At 42.1% G+C, this 19,961-nt stretch overlaps 1 protein-coding gene across 4 annotated transcripts in view; it reads left to right on the top strand.

Annotated features, from left to right (window-relative positions):
* abr (ABR activator of RhoGEF and GTPase) overlaps positions 1 to 19,961 on the top strand; it is a 131,455-nt gene that overhangs the window by 74,893 nt on the left and 36,601 nt on the right. For all 4 annotated transcript variants that reach the window (XM_035178239.2, XM_035178240.2, XM_035178241.2 and 1 more), the window contains 9 exons: positions 866 to 1,006; positions 1,470 to 1,591; positions 3,313 to 3,481; positions 5,923 to 6,042; positions 6,349 to 6,424; positions 6,532 to 6,636; positions 9,382 to 9,456; positions 14,636 to 14,733; positions 14,823 to 14,954. In XM_035178239.2, coding sequence (XP_035034130.2) covers positions 866 to 1,006; positions 1,470 to 1,591; positions 3,313 to 3,481; positions 5,923 to 6,042; positions 6,349 to 6,424; positions 6,532 to 6,636; positions 9,382 to 9,456; positions 14,636 to 14,733; positions 14,823 to 14,954 — 1,038 coding nt within the window. The remainder of the gene's footprint in view (positions 1 to 865; positions 1,007 to 1,469; positions 1,592 to 3,312; positions 3,482 to 5,922; positions 6,043 to 6,348; positions 6,425 to 6,531; positions 6,637 to 9,381; positions 9,457 to 14,635; positions 14,734 to 14,822; positions 14,955 to 19,961) is intronic.

Here is a 19,961-nt window from a genome sequence, read left to right as displayed (position 1 = left end):
AGGGCCCAGGTTGAAACATTTTCTTTCAAGTGCACCATCCGGGTATTGCTGTACTTGACTTCAATAAAGAATGCATTCTGGCTCAAAATGGCAAGTTTGAGTATGGAGGTATGCAAATTGAGAGCAAGACCGAACTTAAAAGGTACAGTAAAGCCACTTCTTCAAAGCAAGTCCACCCTTGAGAGTAAAATGTTATCTCTCATGCTTCTTCAATCAGTCGAGTGCTGTGAAGTCAAAATCTGCGTGTTGTTGTTTATCTCAGTGTCTTCTCAGTTTAAATACAGCTACCTCTTTGCACGAGTAATAGTAAAGCGGAAACAGTCACTCAAGCAGACAGCCTGAATATGTCAGTTACAGGAGTTTATAGTGTGAATAAGTTTGCATAAAGACGTCAGAAAAACAACACGTACAGTGCATCCAAGGCTTGTGTGTGTGTGAGTTTCTACAAAGGTCAGGTTCCTGTCATTCATGCAAACTAAGAGGCGGTGAAAAAAACATTGGCGGAGTTAATTTTGCAAGGGAGACAGAAGCTTGAGACTCTCAAGCCGACAATCCCGTTCATCACCCTGCTACACTGATGAAAGCAGCTCCAACAGAAGCTGGGAAGTTAGGCTCTCAGATGTCACTGAGTTATGTTCTCTTTCAAACATTTGCTCGGTATCTCACTATGAGGTGTGCCTCTCTGCTTGGTCCTCATAAGTCTAATACCACTACTCCAGCCCCAATGCACAGGTTGAGTAGCTGTTGATAAAGATCTTTTTGCATTATTGCAGCATTAACTATTTCTGTGCTGTCACAGTACTGTAAGTTTTATGAATCATAGCACAGACTGTAACTGAGTGTGTCTACGTTACCTGTGTTTCAGGACTTGCTCAAACATACTCCAAAGGACCACCCAGACTTCCCCCTCCTGCAGGACGCCCTGCGGATATCTCAGAACTTCCTCTCCTCCATCAACGAGGAGATTGACCCTCGCAGGACTGCTGTCACAACACCCAAGGGAGAGGTGTGTGTGTGTGTCTGTCGGATTATTTGTGTGTGTGATAACAGTGCACAATGCTGAATCACATCATCAAGTTTGAATGAGGGAATGGTTTGTAAATGGCCTTTTAATTGCCTACTAACAACTAGAGAGGTTCCACATACTGTAATGAATACAATTGCAGTTGTTGCCAATTTTGTCCTTTCCCATTACTCCACGGTTTTTCCCTTTTTAGCCGACACAGCAAAAACTAAGTCTAATGAAGGGAAAATGGATAAGAGACAGAAAAGCAGCCAGTGTTAATACACTGTTTGCTCACTTTGCCTGAGGACTATTTTACATTAGTTCATATTTTCATGTCCGTCCTTTTCACTCTGTTCTTTCAAATGTTGCTGAAACTCAACACTCCTCGTCCAGTGTTGTTGGGTCAAGTTTGTCAGCATTGTGTTTGTGGCACAACAAGACCTGACATCCGTTGTTCTCTTAGGCTCGTCAGCTGGTGAAGGATGGCTTCCTGGTGGAGGTGTCGGAAAGCTCGAGGAAGCTGCGGCACGTCTTCCTCTTCACCGACCTGCTGCTCTGTGCCAAGATGAAGAAGACGGCTGTGGGGTCAGTCCACTTTACTTTTTTTTCTCCTCTCCATCCAAAATATTAAAAAAAGTGTTAACCACAGAGGCAACAAATGCATACTTTTAGGCTTATTCTCCCAATGTTCACATCCGTATGTATCATTCACTTTCCACATTATTATTGCAACCCCTGACAGTGAACCAGAAAGAGTGACATGGGCACTTTACAAAAGATCCTGTAAGTCTTTCTTTCCTGGATCTGCCGAGCTGGAGGACTAGTTGAAGCCTCTGTAAGAGAGAAAGAAAAGAAAGAAAAGTGTTTACGTTTGTGATGCCACGTGTAAAGATTAACACACGTCTATAGTTTAACTGTCACATTGAACAGGGTGGTGTGTCGCTTTGCTTGTCAGCACGGCGGCTTCTGTGAGCTTAATTGGATTTTATTCTGGCTGACAATCAACAGTTGTCCGTGTCATTCACAGCCCGCCATCACTTGGAGGAACATTGCATTGCCATAACTACCAGACCCATAAATCAGACTGCGGTGGTCTGTAGTGTTATCTCAGCGAGCTGTCTAAAGGCTACACACACACTCACACTTAGAGTTAAAGCAGGAAACTCAATCGTATTGGGTTACGTCACTGATGTTCCTTATGATTATCTCTGTTCTGTCATTTTAAATTTAGTCATAGTTAGAATTTTCTCATTTCCTTTACATGTTTTCAACCCTCTCTTTTCGTACTAAAGGGCTTGTAGATCTGGTTTGATGATGTGTTCGTTTTCATAGTTATCTTCAGCCTTTTGCATGTTACTCTGTGTGCAATAACTATGAGAGTGCATTCTAATTCCCCCCCCAAAAAACAAAAAAACAAAAGATGCTCAGAAGCAGCAGAGGGAGGTGTGTTAGTGTTGCTAAAGGAGAAGTGGATTGGATGATAAAGAAATTAATATCCTCTATTGCAAGTGCATCACAGAATAGGCTTTGGGTGGAAGACTCCTACTACACATATGAAAACTGTTGTCAAATGATGTATTGAGATTTTCTTACTCAACCTCACTGTACAGTCTAAGTTGAAATGCATGTCTGAAATATATTCCAGTTACTCTTAAAGAAGACATGTTAATCAGTGAAATCAAGACTGCTTTGCATTTGTTGTTTAAGTTTGCATCAGTATTCCAGTAATTGGTCGGATCCAGAAAACATACCCTCCTCTAATGGAAACCATCCTGTGTATGAAGGATTACTATTTGTTAAAAGTTAAAAGGTGTAAAAGTAGCAGTTCTACAGTATAAACATATGGAATAAACACACTCAATTATAAGTAAAAGTCCTGAGCTTGAAAAAAACACAAGTATGGTCAGCTAAATGTACCTAAAGTATCAAAAGTACCCAGAGTTCATCATTAACTTGTTGGAGCAGGTCAAGGTGACTTTTCTAAAGTTTTGTGCAATATTTGGTATTTAAAGCTGCAACAATGCATCACATATTATTAACTGATTTCTTCTTTGCATGATCACATGTAAAATACAGATAGAAGTGTGGAAGTAGCTCAATGCTTTATGTTTAATCACTTTCATTAACTGTATGAATAGACTGAAAATCAATCATTATTTCATGATGATTGTTTCCAAACCAAGGTCTGTGTTATATTTTGATCCCGTAAAACCTAAAAATGTATTATGTGATTCTTTGACTAGTTTCATATCTTCCTCACTATTTATTTCTTCACCCTTTCACCTTTACCCCCCCCCCATCTGCAGTCGACACCAGCAGTATGAGTGCAAGTGGTACATCCCTCTGGCGGACTTGACTTTCCAGACCTTGGACGACTCAGACTCTTGCCCCACCATCCAGGTCCTGCCCGAGCACGAGCTGGAGGAGATGAAGATCAAGATCTCGATCTTAAAGAATGAGATCCAGAAAGAGAAGGTAATCCTCTTGGATTTCATTGGCACGAAGAGCAAAATCCAATGTATTCAAACGGCTTTGAGTGGCTTAGTCAGAAAGAGTGGATTTAACACGGGAACAGGGACTGAAACCACTTCCCAGTTGGCATTAATCTGTATTAATACAAAAAGGTGGAAAGTGGAAGATTGGAACATGTATGGTTAGAAAAATGTTCTTTGCCTGACATACTTTGACTGTCAACTTAATAATCTAATACAGAAAAACAGAATGACTTTAGAATGAACAGGAGCCATTGAACAAATAGAAAGTGGCACATTGTGCTCATACTACACAAGGACTGGATTGTCTACTGGACTGGCAAATCACTAAAACAAGTTTGTGTATATAATCTATAAACCTGTGTGATGGCCATTAAGATTGATACAGTTTACGCTCAGAGGTCAGACAAAGATGGTCCATGAGGGTAAAATGGTAAATAAGAATCAGTTTAAAATTAGTGCAGGAAACACTTGATCTGTTATTGTTATAAGAAACACAAACGCATACATTTGACTCAGCACAGGAAGTTTTGCTTCTTGTGTCCAGTAAAACATTGATCGAGATCTATTAATTCTCATATGTACGCACACAGAGTTCCATGGAAGACTCCCCACGTCAGTGATTCCTGACTGGAACCTCTGCACTTTCCTCTTAACTCTGCCACCCACACCTTTGTTTGTCTTAGACAGCGTCGTGGTTAAGGTTCAATGTGCCCTGAAGGGAAGTACACAGCCAAAAATTGTGAAATCCAGACATTTATGATTCTTTAACTGGGGTTAAACATGAAGTTCGAAACCTTTAACTTACTGTTTACATAGTAAGTACAAAACTTCCTTCCTCATCTGCAATAGTGAATTTGCATCACTGGTCAAAGTGCTGAATTACACTTCCTCCTGAAAGGGTTTGGCCTTCATGTCAGACTTTCTAGTCTATTCCCATCAGTGCTGAAACATTCAGTTGTCGACATAGGTTGAATAAAATAAGACGTTATAAGCCTACTGCAGTTACTACTATGTGTAACACTTCAGCCCCGCGCCCCCTGAGACACAGCTGAGCCCTCAGAGGAAGAGAGTTCCTGTTTTTCTCCTCTCGCCGCGTTAAACTCGCCCACTCAGGGCACAGTGAGTGACCACGGCTGGTATTTAGAGTCAGCGGAGGTTGGTTCAGTAGGAAATTCAGCTGATTGTGTCCAGACTCTGACTCATGGCTTCCTGGTCAGGGTTTGAAGGATGTGTGTATTTGTTTTGCCTCAGAACTCACACAGAACTAAGGTCCTTGAATTAAAGACAGCATCCCCCCACAATCAGAGGTTTATCAATGGTCTTTCCTGGAAAATAGGAAGGATTTTGATGAGCTGATTTCATGCTGATAAGAACTTGACAATAGCAGGAATGACTGATAATTTTATTTGATGGTTTAGTTATAATTCATTGAAATAATACCAACAACATATTTTTATATCAGAATGTATTGATGTCCTCTTAGTGCAGGGTTTGTCAACCAGAAAGCACAAGTATGGATGCACAAATGTTCAATTCACATTGCAATCACATTATTATTATTTGAGATAATTAAGAGTGGAGCAAAAGTAATATAGATATAAAAAGCAAGTGATTCAAAAGAGCAATCTTCTCAAGTAAAGTCTATACATCAGATTTCATATATTAGATTGGAATTGTACAGCATTTTGCTGTATGAAGCTTCACTATTTGACAACGTCTAACACTTAAAACTAAAATGTTTGCTTCATTCTGTATTTTAAGCGAAAAATGTAAACAAGGCTGAAACTACCTGTACAGATTATTTAATATCAATTAATCTTTTTTACCTACATTTAAAGAACCAATCATCAACTATAATTTCAATTATATCAAAAGAGAGAGACAAAATCCTCGTGTATATTTTAAAGGACACTGCCATTGTTTCAGGAGTCAAACAATGTTGATGTGACATAATGAGCCTTTGGAATCAAAAAATATTGATATTGCAAAAGTAACAATCTTTTAATATATATCTTATTATTTTTGCCTTACTTCGTACTGGAGGACGACCATGTTTTAACTTTTTGCTTCCTATAACTTTTTGCTTCCTATAATTTGGGCAGATTTCTGTGCTTGTATTTAAACCCTTTCTTTTAAGCTACATTTGATTAAATTAAACTTCCCAGTTGGCATCATTAAAAGAAAACCAAATCAGCTTTAGTTTGTAAACTACTCATGAATGTTTAGAAAAGTAGGAATGAAGCTTTGGTCTTTAGGAATTGGTTTTTTTACCTTTATGGTCCCTAAGCACATTTATGAATGTTTGGTTAATTCTCGTATGTACAGTATGTCTCTCTCTAACACTTCACACTAAATTTAATATAATATTCCGCTCTAAATAAATTTCTATATGTCGCTCTGCTTGTCTCTGTGCCTATACAGAAAGCACCAAAGGGTCAGAGCCGCGTTGAGCGTCTGAGGAAGAAGATGAACGAGCAGGAGTCGTGGCTGCTCACGCACTCCCCCAGCATCCCATTCCGCATCCACAACAAACATGGAAAGGTAAATCCATCCTCTCCATCCCATCACGCTCTGAATGCATGCACCTGAAGCACTCAAGTCCTCCCACTAGAGGGAGACATCAACCTTTGTGACGGAGGAGCTATAGATTAGATTCAGGTTCCCAAAATACAAGTCTTATGACAGTGAGACCAGACCAGAGCTTTTTCAGTGGTATTTAGATTAGAAGGACATTTCCACTTTGAATGTTCTGTTAAATCTGTAATATTTTCTTAGAATTGTTTTACTGTACTAACTTTCGTGCAGAGATGTCCTTGCTGTGTTTGATAGTGTTTTCTGTGTATGTAGAGCTACCTGTTCCTCATCTCCTCCGACTACGAGAGGTCAGAGTGGAGGGAAAGCATCCAGAAACTCCAGAAGAAAGGTAACACTGGCTTTTAATGGAGTTCGTCTATTGACTGTTTCCGGATGAAGAGTCTGGGTTAAAACCAGAAAAATTCAAGTTTGACCATCGCTTTGCATGTTTTCCAGATCTCCAAGCGTGCGTATTAAGTTCTGTTGAGCTTCAGGTCCTGACCAGTTCCTGTTTCAAACTCCGCACTGTCCACAACATTCCTGTCACCAGCAACAAAGATGGTGAGGAACCCTCGCACACAGTATCTGTTTCATTCTCTCATGTTTGGATGCTTTGTGCGTTTCTGCAAACTCAAACACACACAATCTCCCTCTGCTCCTTCCTCTCCTTTCTGCTTTGAGTTTAAATTCACACAAAAGCATCTCTTGCATTTTCGGCACAAAAAAAGCCACATAATGAGCGAGGGGGGGGGCCCTGCAAGAGAGGAATCTAGGTTACAATATGGTTCTCATCTAGCTTTTGGTCAGTGCCATGCGGTGTGTCAGTGGTGGCCCTGCTCTCCCAAATCATGTGAGTTTGCGTTCGCTCCAGATCTCCACAGCGGCTTTCAGAGGCTGCTGGTGACATTAAAGCCATCTGGTCGACCCACTCCCATCTCCTCAAATGGCACAAAGGGTCCCCTGCTTTGACACACACACACACACACACACACACACACACACACACACACACACACACACACACACACACACACACACACACACACACACACACACACACACACACACACACACACACACACACACACACACACACACACGCAACTACAGAGGTGACAGGGAGTTGAGTTTTCAAGACAGTGAAAGGCACAGTGTCACATTTTGAGCCTTGGTGGAGGTGTGTGCTCTACTCAGTGGCACTGCATTTTTCAATTGATTTGCATGTACATGTTTCTTTAAAATGTCGCCCCACTGCCGCTCATGTTTAAAAGAGTTTGGTTAAGAGCGTTAACTGCTTTGACCCAATCCAGGAGGTTTTTACTCACGTTAACTCTCTCTGCTAACTTGGTTAAACTCTCCCCTCTCTGCTGTGTCAGAGGTCCATCACTTTGTTGATACTTTGCTTTTTTTGTCAGGGATTTGATATCCTTGTGTGTTAAAAGAAAGCTCAGGCCCCACGTCTTGTCTTCGACTTTTGACCCCCAATTTTAAATCAAACAAAAACATACACACACACACACGGAAACAGTAGGGGTTGAAATGGAGACCAGCTGGCAAAGGAATTTCTTCTCCGAGGACAGATGATTTGCACGTTCATTCGACTCCTTTGATTGAATTATCACATTATCTCGTTAATTGTTTTCTCTGAGTTTCCTCAGTTTATTGTTCCAGTTAGATTATGCCTGAAAGAGACGATTTCACATTCCCTCTAAAAGCACCGCATACAGGCCACCTCGAAGCTGAACCTTTGAACCGTTTCCCTGTGAAGCCCCCCTGCCGCTTATGTGTACACACACACACACACACACACACACACACACACACACACACACACACACACACACACACACACACACAGCAGCCTACAGTGGACCCCCAAACAGTCCCGCAGCCCTCACGTGTAGTTTATTTACCTGGAAACAGTCGGGCTACACAGGCTTCAAGCAAAGCATGAATGTATCCCTCTGCATGTGTGTGCCGGCGGGACCGAGGGGTATGTGGGGCCACACAAAAAACATCCAGCCACCACTCAGCGGCCAGCTCAGTTGTTATGGCAGAGGACTGTGCTTGTTGATGTGAGGTCCGACACTGATGTGACGAAAGGTTGTAACAACAGTTCATTCTCTCTCAAAATCCTCAAATGCCTTGTTTTATTTACCCGTTTCATTTTTCAGATGCTTTACATTCGTTTCTTTTCGGGGTTTTTTTATGTGTCGCTTTTTTAGAAATAAAGCAGTAACTGGGTGTTGAAATGGTGTGAACAGTTGTTTCAGTGGAAGTTCATAATGATAAGTTTATCCACAGCTTGGACCACCCAACCAGAGAGAAATGAAAAGCCCACCTGCTTCCCACTGAGCAATTTCACTTGATTCTTCATTTTAAGACGTCCGAATGATTGTAGACCTTGAGGGGCAAACTAAAACAAATAGTTTGAAAGTGAAAGTTAAAGAAGTGTGTCATATAAGCACATTTTCTTAATCTTATTCTAAACCTTGTGTGTTTTTTTTTATAAAGCAACTTCATACAATTGTTCCAGGTCGGATTCACCAAAGCAGATGGAAACTTAACAAATATCACAGTGTGTGTGTCAATAGCTGCATTTTAAAATATGAATCCAGCTGCCAATGAAGTGTCATCAGAGAACTTAGAAAATCTTATTTCTAATACAAAATGTTCCATGACCAATGTGCACGGTGGACATGTGGGGATGTTAGACAGGAGTAAACAGTGAAGTGATGTGACACTGTTCGATTCAAGTGACAGAGATCACTGGATATCGACCTGCACACACGTCCCTGAGGCCGTCCCATGACTGCACTGTCTAAGATGCTGTGTTATGAGTTATGAGTATGTCAATAAAATTCATAAAGTCGTTAAATTGACCAGCCATGAAGAGGAACTGGGGAACAGAACATTTTAGTCAATTTCAGTTTCACACATTTGAATTAAACCTGAAGTGAAATAAGTGTTTTTTTGCTTTACATGACAGACTGTACACAGCTTTTTAAGCATGAGAAAATCCCTGGAACAGTTTACAGAGGCCAGTATCTTGAAGGAATTCCTAAGATATATGAAGACAGCTCAGTGACATCCATTTATTTTTTCCTGTCAATGAATCTTATCTCTTCTATGCACAACATTGATGGAGAGATGCAGTCCAGATACAGAAAGTCCAGTGTGTCATAAGTTTCCATGCTTTATCCTAGTGCTGTAAACAAACTCCAATTCTGAATGACTGTTAAACTCACTACGTCACCGTATTTACAGACGGAACCGCACCAACTGCTCTGTGTCCTTGTTTTCCAGATGAGGAGACTCCAGGCCTGTACGGCTTTCTGCACGTGATCGTCCACTCTGCCAAAGGATTCAAGGAGTCAGCCAGTAAGTTGGCCAGAGACCTACATTGTTTTCTGCTTTACCCCACTTGTCTGCACACTCTGGTTCAGCAGCCCCTCCACACATGACTGCTGTGCATGTCCGTATCTGCCAGGAAAGATCCAGTCAATCACTGCAGTGTCCATCATGCTGCAAGCCAATACAGAGATGGTCGTAAGGACCGAGAAAAATAACACAATGGAATTCATTTGGGAATTACTTTAACAAGGACTTTCCACATTAAGAAACATTGCTGTAAATGTGCCTGAGTCTGGCAAGAGGCTATATTTCATCTGCACGCCTTGGACAGATGTTACAAAGCCATCCTGCCACCATCTTAACTACAAACAGTCCTCGTAACTCTTTCGAAAGGCCTCGACAGACTTCTAGCATGATAGAAAAACGGGGGCACATAAATAGAAAAGAGAGAGAAAGTCATTGGCAGCAGCTCTCAAAATTAAACTGCTGCCTATAATGTCTCTAATATTATTGATTCATTGATTTATTCTTTACACACATCTGCAATTTGTCTTGCATCACAGCAGCAGCCCCACTTGCAACATAAAATACAATTTAAAAAAATCATAAACAAAGGATACATTCATGTAACATCACATACATCCACAAAAGATCCTTTGTAGAACAATGTGTTCTGTGATTCAACAATGTGCTTCAACAGCTCTGTGAGTTTGTGTGTGTGTGTGTGTGTGTGTGTGTTATCAACCGAGTGGAATGCTGGCAGGACTAACATCGCACTCAGTTGACAACACACACTCACACACACATTATTTCAGACGTGTCAGTAGTGGACAGCTGGCGCACCGGTACACTTTGTGCCATGATGTTACACAAGCACCAGTTCAAATATCAAATATCTGGAAAAGTGACAGCGAGGGAGAAATATGATTTCCTCAGTTACCATGACAGCCCTCAGTATATGAAAGCAGGCACGCTAAAATTTCCTGGGTAATGGATTGGAAAGCTCTCTCCTCTGAAAGCCTGTTTGATCCCCGATGGAGCGCAGAGAGCTGAGGGGTTTAAACATGAAGAAGCGTGTGTGTGTGGGGGGGGGAGTTGGGGGAAGTTGGGTAGTTTCCCCGATACAGTTTGATGTCTTTGTGCCCAGTGGAGCGTACAGAGCCAAGGTGGGGCATTCAAGCCATGGAGGCAGTGTGGAGTAGATGGCATGTTGCTGCTGTTAGTGATCCTTGATGATGATGATGATGACGTGAATTAAATACATGATGTTACTCTTAATGGAGGTCAGAAATGATCAAACTTGAACTATCATGGTTGTCGTGGAAAGTGAAAGCATGGGGGAGACAAAGATTCCTCTTTTTTTGTACTGAAGGTTAAAGCTAGGGTTGATCATCCTGGAAAAGCAAACAAGAACAGGCTACACTACAAAAAAGGCAACTGACACATCCCTCCCCCTCCCACTGACCCTCCCGTCAAAGCTACGCTCCCAAAACACAAGAACACTCACTGCCTGACAACTGCTAGGAGCCGACTTTTCCATGACTCGCTCGCTAACTTCTGGCTATAGTCTCTGCTCCAGTGTAGGACTCTCCTGCTGATGACTCTGGTCATGTGCGCTGAGAGCACAGGCAGGGTGCAGGCAGGCAGGCAGGCAGGCAGGCAGGCAGGTTGGTTGGTTAGTGACAGACAAGTGAATGAAATGATTGTCCATGTTTATTAAAGTTCTGCAAGGGCCACAGACACCAGCTTTTTTTCTCTTTTTTTTCTACACGACTTTATTTTTGATAGCTATCGGTACGTGGATAGGATTTCAACAAAAAACAGATATAATAACATATTATTATGTCTGTAGACCCTATGAACCCTGGCAGACATTGCACTTTTTTCCATATGCTACATGTGTTTAGAAAACAGCCCAGTGATCATGGAGATGATGATCTGAATACTCTGTGTTCTGTCTTTATAATTCCCTCCTCCACCACCACAATTTCTCACAGATGTAGCTTTAATGATTAGATTTGCCCTTTTAAGTAGTTTTCATGTGGTGATGTTGTGTAATTCAGCCCCTGTGTTTTTGAGGTTTGATGTGATTTTGGTTACATCGTTGAAGTCTCCTTCACTGTCTCTGTACGTTCTGTACATTTTTAATTATTAGCCCATCAAAATCGAGTCTGTATCGACTGGAAAATATTCTTTATCCAGTGTTTCAGATTGTTAAACAGATGTGGGATCATCTACAATGGCCTCTTTGTTCATTGCTTTCATTGAAAAATCACATAAGCTTGTACTAGAAGATCTTATTGGAGTTATTGTGTTATTTCCCCTCAGTTGGAAAAGACTTAGTATTCAGCCCGGGGCAAAGTTGTCAAACTGGGTCATAGCAGAAGGAGCATGGAGTTGAGCTTCTCCCCCCCCCAAAAAAAAAAAGAAATCAGTGGAAAACATGACCTAGTAGAGAAACATGTCGCTTTGTTCTCGTTTTATTTTTATGTATGAGTGATTGTCAGCCAGTGATCCTGTGTGTTGCCTCAACTCCATGCTGTAAAAGTGCAGTGCCGTGCTACATAGGAACAGCGAGCACAGATCCAAACTGAACTGCCCCACTCACAAACTGAGAGAAATATCACACGTGCATTTTAGGTGAGCCCAGCAGCATTCATGTGTGTGTGTCGGCCACATGAGCTTGTCAATATGAAGAGGTTTTAACTGAATTTATATTTGATCTATATGCAACTAATAATCGTGTAACAGTGCAGATGCTACAGGACAATAAAAAATTATATAATAGCGATAATGATGCTTTTTTCTTTATTCAGAACAAACTTTTTTTCCTTTCACTGCTGGTCCCTTTCAAATTAAAGGTAAAACACTGCTGGAAGTGCACATTTCCCTTTTATTTCTGCGTTTAATCAATCCAGCCACGGCTGCATGCCTTGTCATGCCTTGTTTGCCATATTTGTTTTTAGTCTTCTCTCTCTGGTTTTCATGAAAACAATTCAGTTACATCCTGATTTCATTCTCTTAGAAGAATGTTTTTATTTTCTCCTGAGTCCTTTAAGCCTCAGGTTGGTGGTTGTTGGGACGACTGATTAGTTTTAACTGATTATCACTTCCCTCATAATTCTGTGAACCTGCAGTTTGACCCAGCATTCACCGCAGCCCCGAGCAAAGATTAGCTTCTGCGTATAAGATCACAGACACATTACAGGGGCTGCAGTCCTCAGCTAATTGAGGTGGAAAAGGATGGTATCCATTAACCCGTAAATCTCTGGGTCACAGGCCCCAAGCTGACCAAGTAATCCCCCCTCATACTCTGAGCCTGATAGTAAGTGGGGAGAATAACAGAAAAAACATAGAGTTTGGCCTCTTTCATTCTGTCCTACTTACCAAAACCCTCCTGGATCCACTGCGAGGACACAAAAAGACCTCTCCCATGTCGGGCCTTTTTTGAGTTTTCAGTCTGGACACATAAACCCCTTTCAGATGGAGAGGAAATCAACTTCCAAAGAGAAATCTCAGAGCTGACCAGGACTTATGAATACCTCTACTCATGGCTAGATGAGAAAGAGAGGTCCAGTGTCTAAAACTAAAGACCTATCTAACTTTAACATAACCAAACGTCTGTTTGTAGTAGTTAAAAGTGACTGAAACGCAACTCTGTCCCTCACAACAAGCCGACTGCTTTAGTCTTGATACACCATCTCCTCACTAAAGCAAACTCTTGACAAGTAGTTTGTGTGTTTTTGAGGTGTCGGATGTCGAACCAGAGGTGGCTGTAACAAGCTGTTATGCTTCTGTATGAAGCGTCAGAGTACGATAACTGCTACGTTTAATAAATGTCCCCCAGATGGTCACAGTGAATTCCCCTCAGCTGAACTTCCTTCATACCACCGCTGCTAATCTCTTCCTCATTGGGAGTGATTATGCCCGAACCTCTCAGGATGCAGAGAAAACAAACAAAGTGGGAATGAAACCAGATGGAATGAGGTTCCACTATACATTGTAACCCTGTTAGTCATAAATGTACAGCTGCATATGTCCATGCTGTCTCCTGACGGTCACTGCTCACACTGGGTGGATGGTTGGTATCCTTCCACAACGGTAACCAGGCTCAGGTCAGGCTGTGGTTTTAGATGTTCCAGCCTAAACAGGACATCTGTCACTCTTTACCGAAGGGTGTTTTTATATATTTGTATATGAGATTCAGCCAACTCCCCTGATTCTCTTCCCCAATCTTGGTGACTCTCCTGGTGAAAGGTCAAGCCGAACACCCATCCATCACTCTGTCAGGCGGAGGTGCACTCGAGGGACCGGGTCCAGGCTGCAGGACGAACTACAGACACATAACAGACAGCCGGTAGCTCGCTCTGTAGGAACAGCTACAGCGTTTAAAGAAACACATTAACAGACTTAATTGCTCCGTGTAAGAGCCGAGCACGAGCGGATCCCAGGGGAGTGTCGACGGTGGAATGAGGATGTAAAGAGTGGAGGGGGGGGGCAGTGGTGCAGAATGTGTACACAGACAAACTACAACATATTGACATTTGGAGGGGCTGTTTGGTTTTTGATTGAACATGAGCCTTTTTCATCCTGTAACTGGACATTTGTTACAAACCTGAATTAGATATTTAGTCACTTTCAGTTGTCATGAAAACTTTGTTTAAAACCTCTTTGAAAAACGGGTTTAAGTACTAATGGTACTTTAATTTGTGGGATTTATGTTTTACTTACATGATGTTGACTGCTGCTAAAGTTTGACGGAGATATACATTTGTATAAGTGTCTCCAGTGAAATATTACATTTAACATTTAAGCTTTCATTACACTTTGGCAAACGTTGCAACAATAATGTACCTTTGTTCATGTTCTTCACAGGGACTTTACAACATACATTAGAACAGAGCTGAAGTGATTGGTTGAATAATCAATAAGTTGATTGACGGAAAAATAATTGGGAATAATTTTTTCCAGCATTCCCATCCAACGTTTCGATGATTGTAAAATAAACAAAAAGTAATTTTCCAAAGAAGAAAACAGCAAAAAAAAGATTTCCTGGTTGTCTTCTGTGTTATGAAACTGAATATCTGTTTGCTAATTGCTGTCTCTAATTATTCTGACCTTTTTAATGAAAGGATTGTATCTCCATTTTTACTGTTGTTTTATTTCAGTATCTAATGGACGTGTCCACCTTCTTTGTTTCCATTAGATCTGTACTGCACCCTTGAAGTGGACGCGTACGGATACTTTGTCAGCAAGGCCAAGACCCGAGTCTTCAGAGACACCACAGATCCTCAGTGGAATGAAGTTAGTCACTAACAAATATCTCCTTCTACCGCACATTGCTCACAATGAAAGTTAAATATCTAATTCTCCTCTCCTGTGACATCCCACAGGAGTTTGAAATCGAGGTGGAGGGCTCCCAATACCTGCGGATCCTGTGTTACGAGAAGTGTTACGACAAAAGCATGCTCAACAAGGACGACAACGAGATTGTGGACAAGATGATGGGAAAAGGAAAGGTCCAGGTAAGAAGAGGACAGATGAATGAGGATGCTTCACACAGAGAGAGACGTCTGTGTCGTCTCGGGGGAGATTTCCCGAACATGTGACTCATTTGAATTAGCTGTCTAGCCTCTGTGCACAATGTGTTGGTTTTGTTATTGTGGCCTCTAATGACGCTGGTTGGTTTAATAGTCTGAAAGAGAGTTTATTTAAGGGGGGGGTTTCCCCTGTGTTGTTGTGAGAAATGTCATAAAAGTCCTTTTCAGAGACTTGTTAACTACAAGCTGCCTTCACAGTGGAATCTGTGGTCTCTTGAAACTGAAGCGAAACGCTGCATCCTTGTTTAGGTTATAGAGAGCAGCCTGCAGAGGAGTCACGTTTCTATTTTTCCAGAACTTCTTAGGAAAAATGTTTTAGTCAAGTGAAGCTTGACTCCTGTCATTTTCCTGCAATCCAGTCAAATTGCCGCTGCACTAAACACTTCCTCTTCTGCAGCCCGGTGATCAATAGAGCTTCACTTTATGCATTAGAGTCAACTCTGAGGGTTTTAGTTGTTCAACTAACGTCCTCATGTTTAACTCAGGAGGTGCACGTGTCAGTGCCAGAGAGGAGTCTGAAGCAGGTTATTTATAACCAGCTCCTGACACTTTTTAGCTCTCTGAATTTTACAGATGAAATAAACCAGTTAAAATATTTCACAGTGTGTTTGTTGCTGCTGCTCATAGCTGGCAGTTTGAATACAAATCTCATGTCTAACCTAAAAAGTTGAGCAAACGAGAAACACACGCGTTGCATTTTAAAGGATATAATTTGCATCTCAAAAATATCTGATGAATTTTCAATGGCTTTGTTGTTGAACTCTTTGACAAAGTCTTTGAAAGGAAAAAAACACCCACAGCACTTCTGTTGTAGCATTTCCTGTTTGTCACCACTTTTCATGCACTTCTCATTCAGTTTGGTGATTAATGTCCTTGAATGTTACTTTGGATTCTGTCTGGGGAGCAAATGGGAATGTATCTCAAGCCGTTTTCAGACACGAACTCCGGAGAATGTCCACACAATTGGGTCCGGACATTTTCTGGAGTTTGAACACACATGAAGAACCCGTTCACAATAACACAGAAAACAGGAAGGACGTAACATATCAATTCTGCTGCGTTGACATCTTTGTCGGCGTCTTTAACGTGTATGACACCTCTTTTTCATCCTGAGATATTTGTATTCTTTTTTTTTTTTCACTTTTCTGGTCAGTCGCATGTAAGAAAGGTCATCAACACGCCCACTCACTCGACTGCTCACATGTGCTCACTCGGACATGATCTGGAGTTTTTATTAGGGGTCTGGCAGAAAAACCTCCAGGGATTGTCCAGAGCAACTGACTCGGAACTTTGTGTTCTCACGTACAGCTCCTCTGGAGAATGTCAGGAGATTATAGACTTCACTGCATGTCTGAAAGCAGCTTTAAAGTGACATTGGTTTGTGTCTTGTCACGAGCATTGTCCCAAACATGTAGTTCTCAGTTGTCTCAGAAAAAAGCTTTTATGAGCACACTATTTAAATCGTCTTTTTTTTAGTTACAAAAGGTCCAGGCGTTTGTCAATGGTTCAGCATTGAATCTTCTCCGACAGTGAAAACCACCCTCTGGTATGGCTGCCAGTCAAAGAGACAAATGCTGCTGCTGCCGCTGCTGGGAACATCCACTTTCAGCCAACAACAGCCAAAAGACCAAATATATACAGTACATATTGGGCTGACTCCCTGCGAGAGGGGAAAATAAAGAGGGGGACAGGAGCCGAGACAGAGAATGGCATGTTCTATCCCAGACTCTGAGAGAGAGGGTGGGAATGCTGTGCGAGTGTGTACTACAGGGGGGGTTGTTGGGAATAAGGATGTGTAGTCGAGATATAGAAGTGGATGATTTTGATAGAGTCCTCTCTGTCTCCTTCACCGCAGAAGGTAAAGACTCCTGTGCTTGCAGAGTTGGTTTCTTGTCACTAATACGTGGTGAAATCCTGAGCAGGACTTTTGTTTCGTCATATTAAGCAGTAATCTCTAACATATGGCTGTGACTGCCGAACTGACTCATTCACCGAAACATTTTGACAGTGAATTAGCTGCAGGGACACGAGTCTGCTCCACAGTCCAGAGTACGTATCTAAAGAGACTTCCACTTGGAGCCAAGCTGTTTGCTTTCCTGGTGAAGCTGCGTTTAGAAAGAGCCCTCAGTGTTTTGTTTTCCTCTCTGGAGACCCTCTGATTTATTTAACAAGCTTGTGGAATACTGACTGACCGTAAATGGGCATATTGGGCCTGGAGTTTTCTTTTCTTTTTAACCCTCTGCTGTTACTTCCCTTTGTTACTGATGGGAAACATGATCGCCTCTGCCATCCGAAGATGATATGATTTTATTTTGGCAGTGACTGAATATTATATATATAGGGTTTTTATGCAGTCTCTTCTGTAAATGGTATGCTAGTACAGTCAGCAGGTATAGTGATAGTGAAGTCCACCAGTGGGCATATGCACACACACACAAAAGATGACAGTAACGCTCATTTTAGCTTGATCGAGTTGCTGGTCCACAAGGGAAATACCTACCATTTATTTCCAGCAGTTCATCCTGCTGACGTCCCCCACAGCAGATAACCTCTGATCTCTGAGGTCACGTGGCTAATCCTCCATTAGACGGCAACAATGTCGGGGTTACACTCCCCCCTGTCCTTCAAACTGGCAGTACAAATGAACTCTTTAATGTTTCCAAGCAGACATTAACAGTAAGTTATCAGTATCGGCTCCAAAGAAAGAAAATAGCTGCCTTGTAATTGTTTGGCTTTTTGTCAGAGATATTTTTGTTCTTCAACCACCTGATTGTCCTCTGGCTAAACAAACCTTTATTCAGCGACTCCGATTATTTTTGCTTTCAGACCTCAGACCCTCAAGTGGATGTGTTTTTAATTAAACCCTCCTCAGGACCAGACCGTAATACAATAGAGCTATTTTCACAGAGACTGTGCTCCATCTTGGTATAAAGAGACACAGAGTCCTGAGCTGGTTACTGCTGGAAAGTGCAAACAGTCTCCTACTTTGCCTCATGCATTGTGCAAGTTCTCCCACCCTGATGTGCCAGCTATAGCTGCAGATACTTGTCTTCAGAGGAGTGATTATGTAACTGTGGGTTAATCGCCGCAGTGCTTTGTGTCGCATAAACTATCATCATATCACCCAGCATCAGTGATGCTTTTATCTGGTACCCCAGCCTTCATACACCCCAGCACATAGCTTCCCCCAGGGCTCACCTCTTAGCACTTTTATTACTTCTCTTATCAGGGAAGAAGTGTGTTGTTTTTCATACGCCCACCAGCACCTTCTGCAGTTCAGTCTGTCGGCTGTTGTGACGGCTGCTTTAAACCAAGAAATGGGATCTCTTTGCTCTAGACTGACATTTTTGTCCGTTTTCAAAGTGCGAGGTGAAAGAGAGAGGTGTATGCCAGAGAGCTGGAAGTTAATATGTGTGTTTCGGCCTGCTTAACAATACAGTCGGCAGCTGGAGCAGCAGCAGCTGTGGTCTAGAGCTCATGGAGGCAATTAAGTTACTTTAAAACGCTTCATGTCTGATTGCTGCAGTTGGCGTCAAAAATCACTGTCTACTCATACAGGCATGATGCACATACGGTATTTCAGGTTCAGTGTAACTTAAACTTACTGGGCATATCATAATCTCCATGCCCTTTATATGGGCACGGTCACACATACACGAATGTCAAGCTAATATGGCGGGTCAAAGTTTACCAAAGTTTAACTTTACACGAAGCCACGCTGTGATTTGCTTTGCCACAAAAAACTAAATGTTTTTTTCTTCTCCTCACTCGCATAGATTGGAAGTGAATGTACGTGTGGCCGTGCCCTAACTCCAGAAGTTGCCTGACAGTCTTAATATTAAAGTAATCCAGAGATAGCTGTCTGTACACCCATGGGTGCATGGCAAACGGGAACAGCTAATAGCTAAGTCATATCTTATGGTTCCAATTTGCCAAAATAAAAAATGAAAAAGGCTTGATTTTTATCCCACAGGTAACTAACTTTACTTCCCGGCGGCAGCATGAGTCTGTCACTGAGGAGGTGCTGGCCAATCCCCACGTGGTGCTGCACTGAATGTCCTGCTGATACTGTGTATCTATAGTGGAGCTACTCTATGTACTGTAGCTGACTGTGGCAGCCATGTTCTGGTCTTCCCGTCAGTCATGAAACATGTGCAGTAATGTGCCCCAGCAAAGAAACATCACCTCAACCTTTCCCTTCCTCTTCCCATCATCCCTCAGACTCTCTGACCTCCCCTCTGCATGACGCTGGGGGGGGTTGTTTTTTATTGGTTTGCAATCTCCGCTGAGCGTAAGTCAGCCCTCGATGACAACAGTGTTACAAGGCCTCAATAAGCAGTAACATGATCGTTTTGAACGGTTTCCTGGAGATAATGGGAGCCAGGAGAAGTTGGGCATTAGGAATGAAAATGGAACCTGGGTGATGAGACATGTTTGTTCCTGGCAGCTCTTAGTTCCAAAAGTGAGGAGGAGCTGAACAGGGATGCACGCATTAGCCATTGTTACTGTAAAACTCCGGGTGCAGAGGGGTTGTAAACTTTGAGGCGAGCACATATGTGCACTCTCATCCCCACTTAAGAGCCAAAGCTTTTTCCTACATGAAGCATTAGATGCAAAGTTTGACGTTTTATTAGTGAAAGCGGCATAGTTTGGCCTAACAGCAAACTGGCCATCTGGATAATCAGCCGTGAAGTTTTTGCAGCCCAGTGGCGTTCAGCCAGCACAGGATGTGAAGTGCAGACTCTGATCTAATCTTTCAGTGTTCACCATGCCAACTTCAGGCTGTCATGAGAGTGAAATACAGCCTGGTAAGTGTATCTAGAAATATGTTCGCTATGTGTAAGCACTGAGGAAAGTTTTAGCAGGAAAACACTGGAAGTATTTGTCAGCAGACGGGTAAATAAAATCTACAAAGAAAATCCGCACAAAATT

The sequence above is a fragment of the Hippoglossus stenolepis genome, chromosome 15, assembly GCF_022539355.2.
Source record: "Hippoglossus stenolepis isolate QCI-W04-F060 chromosome 15, HSTE1.2, whole genome shotgun sequence".
NCBI classification, from domain to species: Eukaryota; Metazoa; Chordata; class Actinopteri; order Pleuronectiformes; family Pleuronectidae; genus Hippoglossus; species Hippoglossus stenolepis.
Note: the sequence above shows the minus strand (reverse complement) of the source record. Positions and strands in the feature narration are given on the sequence as shown.